The sequence below is a fragment of the Gracilinanus agilis genome, chromosome 4, assembly GCF_016433145.1.
Source record: "Gracilinanus agilis isolate LMUSP501 chromosome 4, AgileGrace, whole genome shotgun sequence".
NCBI classification, from domain to species: Eukaryota; Metazoa; Chordata; class Mammalia; order Didelphimorphia; family Didelphidae; genus Gracilinanus; species Gracilinanus agilis.
In genome coordinates this window covers 358,379,524-358,390,884 of record NC_058133.1, presented here as the reverse complement: position 1 = coordinate 358,390,884, position 11,361 = coordinate 358,379,524, and the positions used below count along the sequence as shown (strand labels likewise).

Here is an 11,361-nt window from a genome sequence, read left to right as displayed (position 1 = left end):
ATCTCAATAGATGCTGAAAAAGCCTTTGACAAAATACAGCATCCATTCCTATTGAAAACACTGAAAAGTATAGGAATAGAAGGACCTTTCCTAAAAATAATAAACAGTATATACCTAAAACCATCAACAAACATCATATGCAATGGGGATAAATTAGAAGCCTTCCCAATAAGATCAGGAGTAAAACAAGGATGCCCATTATCACCTCTATTATTCAACATAGTACTAGAAACACTAGCAGTTGCAATTAGAGAAGAAAAAGAAATTGAAGGTATCAAAATTGGCAATGAGGAGACTAAGCTATCACTCTTTGCAGATGCGGGGGGTGAAGGGGAAAGCAGGAGCATGAATCATGTAACCATGTTAAAAACGAATATTATTAAATATTTTTAAAAAATGTGTATCTTTCCTATTATTATGGGAGATCCTTAAAAGTAAGGTCTATATTGCTTTTCCTTTGGTATACCCAGCACTGAACATAGGGCTTTGTATAGAGAAAGTATTTAATGTGTGCTTATTCATTTATTTGTGTATATGGCACTTTTAAAAACACTTTCCTTACAATAACTCTGTGAGGTGTATAATACAAATCTTCTTATCTCTATTTCACAGGTAAGAAAATTGAGGCTCAGAGACATCTTGCTCCTAAAGTCAGAAAGCTAAGATATGAAGGGAACAGGATTTTCATTCAGTTCTATTGGCCCCAAGAATGTTACTCTTTCTGTTACACCAAGCTCCCCTTATTGCTTACTTCTACATTTGATGTAGGCAATTTTGCTGGAAAAAAAAATCACTTTTTGATTAAGTGAATCATCTGACTCACAATAAAATGATGATAGGCAACAATACATTGCCTTTGTGCACAAAATGAAATAAGAATATTACTTTGTATTTAGTATTGATTTTATGTGAACAAATAACCCTAAGGAGAGGATTCTGGGAAGATGGCAGCTTAGATGCAGCATAACTCCAGATCTCTAAAAGTCCTTCCACACCAATCAAAACCAATGTACTTTGAGGGGACAGAAAACCAAATCTAACAACAGGACAGAACTGGAGGATCCTCCTGCTGGATTCAACTTAAAAGGTACACCAAAAAAAAAGCCTGAATTCTTGAACTGCCAGGTTGGAGGGAATGGAAGAAGGAAGATCCCAGGACCCCTCCCCCACATACTGGGCTGAGTCTCCAGCAGTTCCTGGAATCTCTGGGCCAGCAAGGGTGCTGGTCCAGAGGAAGTGCCTGGCTGGTACATATACCAGCCTCAGGGCGTTGAACACATATGGCAGGAAGGCAGCTAGAGAAGAAGTGCAGAGAGGGCAGCCTAGTCCCAGCCAAAACACTCTATCTTGCCTCCTCAACCTTTTGTTTTGAGGTTTTGACCTCAGGACACATTCAGCTCTGCAGATCAACTCCACCCTGGCTTAATCTTATCAATAAGGCAGATAAGAAGTCTACAGAGGGCAGGGAACCTCCAACACCCCTCCCCCAAAGACTGCACTGAAAGTAGCTGCAAGCACCTACACACCCACAGATCTAGCAAATAATCAGAGGAGTAATATTACAGGCAATTATAGGGGGGAAAGAAGGAAAAAATATGAGTAAACAACAGAAAAAGAAAAAAGAAATCACAATAGACAGCTTCTATCCAGGTAATGAACAAAGAGCAAATGGAACAGAGGAGGATCAAGGAACACCAAGAAAAAACACAGTAACTCCAGCAAATTGGACCCAGGCTTTGGAAGAATTCAAAATACAATTCAAAAAACAAATAACACTAAGATCATAATCTTTCTTACTGTTCCAAGATCCTATCCTCTGTTCTCATTGACAGGAATGGGACAATTCTCTTTTTTATTCCTTTTCTAATTTTGTATATTTAGTTGGATCACTATCCTTTATTCAAATCTGCTTATATATTGTCCATGTCTAATACCGGCATACGCCTTATCCATTCCCAGAGAGAATAATTTTTTTTAAAAATAATAATAACTCATATTGATATAGTTTCTTAAAGATGGCAAGATACATTTCTTTTTTCTACTCTGAAAAGAACATACCATAAGTATTCCCCATTAAGAAGGGAAAACTGAACCTCAAAGAAATCAAGTGGTTTGAAAGGATCACACCAAGAAGCTAAGGTTCAAACCCACTGTCCAGTGTTAAATGTGAATCTCTAAAACTAAATGCTAACAACTTTCAGAAGTTAAAAAAGCAAAAACAAAACATAACAATATCTAAGTCTCCATTTCTTTGGGATTTTTTTGCAGAAGTAGAATAAGTGCTTTACTGACCATCTCCATTTATGATGACAATAATTAGGAGAAAAATACATGTTGGTTTTACTGGTGATTGAACATGAAAATCATGTAGAAGAATTGTGCTTTCTTGAGTGGTGAAAAATCCTAAAGGCTCACTGCAGGGCTTGGTATATAAGAGATATTCCAAAAGCCTAGATATATGCAAACTGATTGAGTTAATTACTTAATGTAATTGCTTTCTATCATCCAGATGAGAAATAATTACAACCAAGGCATATTAGATTCAAGTGAAAATACTTATGTGTGTGTGCATATGTGTCTGTATACTATGTCATATATAGACATATCTTGGTAGGTAGATTAACAAATATTTTATACTTTTCAAAAATTATTTTAAATAGAATTTCTCTTTCAAACTCTTTCTGCTAGGTTTGGTTTTTTTGGTTTTTTTTTTAACCCTTAACTTCTGTGTATTGGCTCCTTGGTGAAAGAGTGGTAAGAGTGGGCAATGGGGGTCAAGTGACTTGCCCAGGGTCACACAGCTGGGAAGTGTCTGAGGTTGGATTTGAACCTAGAACCTCCCATCTCTAGGCCTGGCTCTCAATCCACTGAGCTACCCAACTGCCCCCGGTTTGGTTTTTAGTATACAGAAATGCTGATGGTCTATGTAGGATTATTTTATATCCTGTAATTTGCTAAATTTATTGTTTCAATAAACTTTTTGATTGATAGTCAAAGTCTTTTTGATTGATAGTCAAAGGCTCTCTTACATAAGCTGCCATATCAACTTCAAAAAAGTGATGATAATGTTTCTTTTATGCCAATGTTTATTTTGTCATTTTCTTTTTTTTTTTTTTTTTTGGTCTTATTGCTATAGCTAACATTTTTAGCATTATATGAAATAGCAGTAGTAACTATAGATATGCTTGGTTTGCCCTTGATCTTATGAGAAAAGACTGTAGTTTATTCCCATTACAATAATGCTGGTTTTTGGATTTAAATATCTATTATTTACCATGTTAAAGAAAGGTCTACTTATTCTTCTACTTATTATTTTTATTATTTTTAACATAAATTCATTATATTTTGTTCAAATCTTTTTTCTGCATCCATTGATATAATTATATGAATTTCTTTTAAAATTTCTTGTTGTCTCATGGAGTCATTAACTTCTATTTGGTCCATTCTAATTTTCAAATTATCTGTTACTTGGTAAGGTTTTGTATGTCTTCTGCTAATTCTGTTAATTCTCCTTCCAAAACTTTTTTTCTATAGCTCTCATTTCTTTTCCAAATTTTTCCTTTAGCATTCTTATTTCATTTACAATATCATATAAATTTCATGTATAATATCAATATTTCATTTTTTTAAGAGTTCTTGTTGGCTCTGTGTTTTCCTTTGAGGTATTTCAGAGTTATTCTTCTTTTATGCAGTTATGCCTTGTGTCTTCCTAGCACCCCAATATCTCTTTATCAAGGAAGGTTTTTTTGTTCTGTTTTATTTTATCTATCAATTCATTTTTCCTTCCTTTATTTTCTGGATTGGGACTTTGTATGAGGGCCTCATACTGTGTACTTCTACAGGGGATTTCATGGCCTTGTATATTGCTAGTCTATACTCTGAGAGTCTACTGATACTTTAGATAGTGAGTGCTGAGTTCTTTAAAGATTACAAAAGTGTGGTTCTAACCAGGGAGCTGCAAGCTTTTAACAAGCCCTAAGCAGTATAATTTAGAGCAGTGATGGGTAAACTATGGCCCAAGGGCCAGATGCAGCCCCCTGAAATGTTCTGTCCAGTGGTGCAGTATTATTCCTAATCTGATGAATACAATGAGTAAGAATCAATACAATGAAACTTTGAAAGAGTTGCCTTAGAAACAGACTGACATGAGCATTTCATTTTGGCCCCCTCTTTAAAAAGTTTGCCCATCACTGATTTTAGAGTATGGTTTGAGTATTGCCTTATGGACTTTATAGGCTCCATAACCCAGAAGAGTTGCTGTCCCCAGGCTCTATCAGCAAAGGGGACAACACTGCAAATTCTGAGCAACAGAGCTATAGAGTTCTCCTGGTTTAATAACCAGGGCTAAATCTGAGGTCTTGCTCTGGTATCAGAATGCCAGCAATATCACCTTATCCTGACCCTAAGCCTAAAGGCTGGAATCAGATCTTCTGTTCATTTTCTGAAAAATAAAAATACTTCAATGACCCACCCTTTCTTTCTTCCTTCCTTCTTTCCTTCCTTCCTTCCTTCCTTTCTCCCTCTCTCTCTAATCTCCTAACTCCCCCTTCTTTCAAACCACTCCTTCAAACAAAAAAAAAGAAAAACTATACCTTTATAATAAATATGCAAAGGAAGGAAGGAAGGAAGGAAGGATTCCCCGCATTAGCTAAATATGAAAATGTGTGCTTCCTCTTTCACCTTTAGTCTCCCACCTCTCTGTCAGAGGGTGGGCAGTATGTTTCATCATGAGTCTTTAGGAATTGTGGGGTGGTCACTGCAAAGATCAGAGGTCTGAAATCTTTCAAAGTTGTTTTTCTTTATAGTGTTTTTGTTAAGGCATAGATTATCCTCTAGGGTTCTGCTCACTATTCTATTCTGTATCACTTTATACAAATCTTTCTTCATTCCTTAAAGCCCCTCAGTTTCTAGTTTCCTGGCACCACACAAAAGGCCACTATAAATATTTTTGTATGTGTGGATCCTCTTCATTTCTCTTTTGTCTCTTTGGGGCATAATTGTAGCAATAGCACACTGGGCCACAGGCCATGCTTGTTGTAGTGGCTCTTAGAGCATTGGTTCCAAGCTGCTTTCCAGAAGGCCTCGACCAACTTGAAGCTCCACCAACAGCACATTAATGTAAGTCTGCCTACCCCTCTCAATAACTGTTTTAAATTTTTATCATCTTTGTCAGTGTGAAAGGAGAAAGGTGGAGTCTCTAAATTATTTTCATTTGCATTGGTCTATAAGTGAGTGGTGGAATATGATAGCATTTGCCTCAGGTCACATAAATGTGTTTATATTTAATTGAATCTCATCATACTTACCTACATCTCCATAGACATAGAGGCCTTTTGGAGGTTTTCTCTTTGTAAAAAGCTGAAAATTAAGGATAAAATTATAAGTATCTAATACTATAATTTAAAGTGCATATGATTATACAAAAATAAGACTAAGCGTGGCATTATATTTTTTAAAAACTATAAAAATTAGGACCAAGATGGCACAATGGATAGAAAGCTAGACTTGGAGGCAGGAAGATCTGAGCTCAAATTCAACCTCAGATAATAGCTATATGACTCAGGAAAAGTTATTTGACCATTATCTGCCTCAGTTTCCTTATCTGTAATCTAGAACTAATAATAGCACCTATCTCCTAGGGATGTTGTGAGGATAAAATGAGATCATATTTGTAAAGCACTTTGCAAATCTTAAAGCACCATATAAATGCTGTTTTTCTTTATTATTATTATTAAAAGTTGGCAAGTGAAATAGCTCAAAGTAGATGTTGATAAATCTCCTTTGTGCTCTAATATGGTACTTCTTTCTTTTCTCCCTTTAATGTTTAATACTAAAATCTCCAATTGGCAACAATGCAACTAATAACTATTTAAGCACTTTCATAAAATTACCCTTAATGCTGACATAAATAAAGGATTTATTAATCTAATTAACTACAAATTATATTAATGATGAATACAATAAAGGCATCAGTTTTTATCTATATATGTATATGTAATTATAGGGCAAAAAAGTTTAGTTCTTTTTATGGGACAATGTCAGCCAATTACTCTTTGTGAAGTTTAGAGATCAAGCCACCCATTGCCCAGAATTATTTACTCTATGTATTAAGCTATTCCTTCTAGGGAGATAATCTAATAGAAAATAAAAGAGTTTGCAAAAATAAAAAATTTTCCCTAGCCTATCTTAAGAAAAAAAATCAAGACAAAAACAAAGTAACATTTCATTTTGTCAGAGGAAGAAAGGGAGAGAGAGAGGAAAGAGAGAAAGAGAGAGAGAGACAGAGACAGAGAGAGAGAGAGAGAGAGAGAGAGAGAGAGAGAGAGAGAGAGAGACAGAGAGACAGAGAGACAGAGAGAGACAGAGAGACACACACAGAGGGAAGGGGGGAGGGGAGGGGAGGACAGGGTACAGGGGAGCAGAGGGGAGGAAAGGGGAGGAGAGGGGAGGAGAGGGAAAAAGGTGGGATTTTTTTGAAAATTTACCATGAAAATTGATTAAATTTTTTGCCACATTGGAGCATTAAGAAAAATAAAGTTAAATAAGTGTTTGTTATCTGGTAAAAAAAAAAAAGTTATAAGGAACATCCCCTTCTATAATGATAGATTAAAAAACAAACAAAACCCCTTCCATTTACATAGTATTTTAAGAATTGTTTTAGGTTGTCTCATACTTTACCTCTTTTGATCCTCACAATAACCCTTTAAGATAAATGCCAGAGGTATTTTTTTCTCAAACTTACAGATGAGGAAACTGAGGCTCAGGAAATGTTAAATAATTTGCCCAACTATTATGTGTCAGACTTGGGATTGAAACGTAGGTCTTTCCCAGCTCAAAGTTGGGCTTTTTTTCCAATTACACCATAACAAATGCTATGTTACTGTAGTAAAAAGTGGGTCCCCAAACCTTGCATTAATTCAATTCACCAAGCATTTATTAAGCACATAGGGAAGGCACAAATGATTATTTGAAATATTTTCCAAAAAAGAAAACCTTTAAGAAATTTAGTAGGTTTATCCTTCTACATATTATCCCCCTTATCATTATCGTATTATATAAGTCCAAACCATAATTACAAATTGAGAAGAGATACTCAAATTACTATTAGTCTCTGATTCCACACACATATCCTCCATGAAGCATATGCATTAAGGTGAGATCTGGGTCAAATGTTATTTCAGCTTCAATTCAGTGTGATGAACTGTGGATCTAGTAGATCAGGCATGACTAGCTGTGTGACCCTGGGCAAGAAACTGTGCCTCAGTTTCCTCATCAATAGAATGAAAAGGTTGTGTTCAATGGCCACTAAGACCTCTTCCAACTCTAAATTTATGATATGGTGATTCAGGACAGCCCTTTGAGGTCTAGCACAGGTACCACTTGGAAAAGGTCTATTTGAAAACTACTATAGTGAGCCTCTAAGCAAACTGTATATGAAGTTAATGTACTTCATTAAGGATAATGTGCTGAAATAAAGATGACCTGAGCCAGCCTCAGTGCTGAAGTGTCTCTCTTTGGTGCCCTAAATTAGAGATAAGTTGGACAGGTCTGGAGAAGAAGAGAATTACTTCAAAATGTTTAACATTCTGGCTGAGCAATCTTCAAACACTGTTCATTTTGGGGATATGGGGATTTTTTCTTGCTTTTTTATTGTTTTGCAAATTCATGGACTTCTTCCAACTTACTTCACAACCCTCATTCTCTCTCTGTTTTTGCTCTCTTTACAAAATCTAGCACCTGCCTCTTGTGTCCCTTCTACCTCACTACCATTTGTACACAGGTAGACAGGAGCTCTCTCCCTTTCTCTTTGTTTTTGCCAGCTGGAACAGCCTTCCTGTATTTCTTCACACCTCTGACTCCATACATTTTCAAATATCAAAAGAAAGCATCTTTACTCTCTTGCCAAAACCTGTTAATTTTTCTCATTTTACTTCTTTTTTAAATTATAATTCCTTCTACACACTGGATGGTTGATTTATTTCCAAAGTTCCCAGACTAAAGTGATTTAAAAACATTTTCATATAGAAAAAGTTTAAGTCTAATAGTATCTAAGTACCTAGTACTGTGTTAGAAATCCTTCAAAATAAGACTTCCTTACAGACTATTTTTAACTAATTCATGAACCTTCACAACATTCTTGAAAAGTAGGATTTTAGGGACTACTATAAAGCTGTGTACCTAGTACAACAATATTTGATAAATGCATAAAGTTTCAAGCAATACAAATTAGCTGTAATTTATAAAGAGGATTCAATGACACAATCAGGAACAGAGCTTAAGAGTTTTATTTCCTGATTTGACTACTAATGTTTTTCTTGAATGTACATGTACTGACATAATTATATTATGCTTGTATGCCATTTATTATTATTTTGAAGATGTTAAAAGCAAAGATTCGGAAACCTCAAAGTAGAACATAAACATTTTTAGACTGAAAAATAAGTAGTAATTAATTTATATCTAAAAGATTTTACTCCATAAAGTTAGATATAAAGGTTTCAAAACTATCACTATAGATATGCATATTATATGCTTTGTAAATTTAGAAGATACTAAGACAGAAGGATGACCAGGAAGAGTCAACCTCATAATTCCCAATAAATAAATGATGGAAACAATGAAAATAAACACATTTACCAATAATGTTCACAAGATTAAGAACTGTCAAGAAGATACAAAGGAAACTAAAAAAGTTCTCTGACATACGGAAAAAATACCACAAAGTGTAGCAGAAGGAAAAAAACTCAGAATAAAAAGTTTTACAATTACCAGGACTTAAATCAGAAACAATGCAAACAATTCATAGAACCAGAATCTCAGATTAGAGAAGACCTCAGAGGTTTTTAGACCAACACATATCTCAGTAGAAATCCTATCAACAATATCTCCAACAATTAGTTCTGCAATCTACACCTAAAGCCCTCTAGTGATAGGGAACCCATAGGCTCCAAGAACAGTCCATTCTACTTTTAGACAGTTCTCAGCAGAAAGTTACTTTGGACTAAAATCTATGCCTCTGTATTTGATGATAGACAGCATGCATCCTCTAAGTTTTCTCTTCTTCAGCTAAACAACCTCAATTCCCTCATGAACTCATGAAACAAAAACACTTCACTAAGCCAGTTACAAATCTAATGGATATGCTTTTGGCTGTCAATATCATTCTCCCAAATGCAGTACCCAGAACTGAAAACAATACCCCAGATTTTGTCTGGCCGACATTGTGTGCAGAATGGATGTGGGATTTCAACTTTTGGGAACTATGCTGAGGCAAATACTGCCCAAGATCAAATAAGGTTCTTTGTATACTATGTTACTTTACTAATTCATTTTGAATTTATAAAACCAACAAAACCCCTAGATCTTTTCCATTTAAATAGATATCTAGTTTGCTTCCCCAGTCTGATATTTGCGCAGCTATTTTTTTTTTAATCCAAGTGTGGGGCTGTATATTGATGAATAGACATATTTCACTTTGTTATATATGGTCCATTGTTCTAGTCTACTTGGACTTTTTCTGATTGCAATTTGGTCATCCATTTTATTTTTTATTTCCTTTCTTCATACCATCTGCAAATTTGATAAGCATGCCATCAATAACTATCAAAGTCATCATTTAAAATATTGTTGTGAAACTTCCTGATCCCTACCAAATTCTGATATACAAACACTTTAATATAATAGCTCAAAATAAATTCTGGAGTGGCAAAACCCATCCTTTGATGGGGTGAAATGATTTTTCAGCCCAAATAATTGCATGAAAGGTCTATTGTACTGGGGTGGGAGTAGAGCACAAATCAGCATGCTAGAGCAGAACCCACCTTAGGAAGCTGCACAGACCTTAGAGGTGACAGAACCAACAGCAACAGTTTCTGAAGTTCTCAGCCATAGGTGGTAAAGGGATCAGACAACTGGTCAGAAGGAGATTACCAATGTCCCTTGACTTGCTCTGGGTGCAGAACTATGTTGCTTTACCCATACACAGTTGCAGGTCTCACTCCCAGGGCAAGGAGGAACACTAGCACTAGGAACACTAGGCTAATGCTTGGGGGGTGGGTTGAGGGAGTAGGGGGGTAGCAAGGGATACTGGTGACAATTCCAGAGTGGAAATGAGTGCTTATGATTGCTCAAAGACCAAAGCGTAGAGCAGGAGGATATTAAAATACCTTCCCTTAGATAATACCACATTAGAAGAACTAAAAACTTACAGATCCCCAGAACTAGCCTCGAAGGCAACTATACAAAAAACCTTAAGCCGAGGATGCTGCCCCCTCCACAGGAACAGAGCCTACCTATTAACCATCTTTTTAAGTTAAAAGATTAAAAATAAAAGGCTGTCAAATGAGCAAACAACAAAAAAGAAACAACATAAGTTATTTTGGGGTAAGACCAAACACAAACTCAAAAGAAAATAACAAGGTCAATACTGCTGTATTCAAAGCCTCCAAGAAAAACATGAATTGATTTCAAGTTGAAAAAGAATTTTAAAAATCAAATAAAGAAAGGTAGGAAAAAAATAGGAAAATAAATGAGAGTAAAGCAAGAAAATTGTAAAAAAAAAAGTCAGCAACCTGCTTGGTAAAGGAGATGCAAAAAAATACTGAAGCAAATAAAGCAAAATAGGCCAATTGGTAATAATAATAATAATAATAAAAAGGCCCAAAAATTTACTGTAGAGAAGGATTTCTTTAAAAAAGAGAATTTACCAAATGGGAAAAGATATACAAGAATTTACTAAAAAAAAAAAAAAGAACCCCTTAAAAAAACAGAATTGGCCAAATGGAAAAATATGTACAAAAAAGATTGACCATGTTATAGGGCATAGAATCATTGCAAACAAATGCAAATGAGCAGAAATAATAAATGTAACCTTCTCAGATCATAATGCAATAAAAATAATAATTAGTAAGGGCACCTGGACAGGAAAATCAAAAACTAATTGGAAATTAAATAATATGATTCTCCAAAACCAATTTGTCAAAGAAGGAATCATAGAAACAATCAATAATTTCATTGAAGAAAATGACAATGATGAGACATCCTACCAAACTCTGTGGGATGCGGCCAAGGCAGTACTCAGGGGGAAATTTATATCCTTGAGTGCATATATTAACAAATTAAGGAGGGCAGAGATTAATGAATTGGGCATGCAACTCAAAAAATTAGAAAGCGACCAAATTAAAAATCCCCAGATGAAAACTAAATTAGAAATACTAAAAACCAAGGGAGAAATTAATAAAATCGAAAGTAAAAGAACTATTGAATTAATAAATAAGACTAGAAGCTGGTACTTTGAAAAAACAGATAAAATAGACAAAGTACTAGTCAATCTAATAAAAAGAAGGAAAGAAGAAAACCAAA

General features: G+C 35.0%; 1 protein-coding gene across 2 annotated transcripts in view; it reads right to left on the bottom strand.

Annotated features, from left to right (window-relative positions):
• AFG1L (AFG1 like ATPase) overlaps positions 1–11,361 on the bottom strand; it is a 217,422-nt gene that overhangs the window by 172,365 nt on the left and 33,696 nt on the right. For both annotated transcript variants that reach the window (XM_044676669.1, XM_044676670.1), the window contains exon 3: positions 5,307–5,358. In XM_044676669.1, coding sequence (XP_044532604.1) covers positions 5,307–5,358 — 52 coding nt within the window. The remainder of the gene's footprint in view (positions 1–5,306; positions 5,359–11,361) is intronic.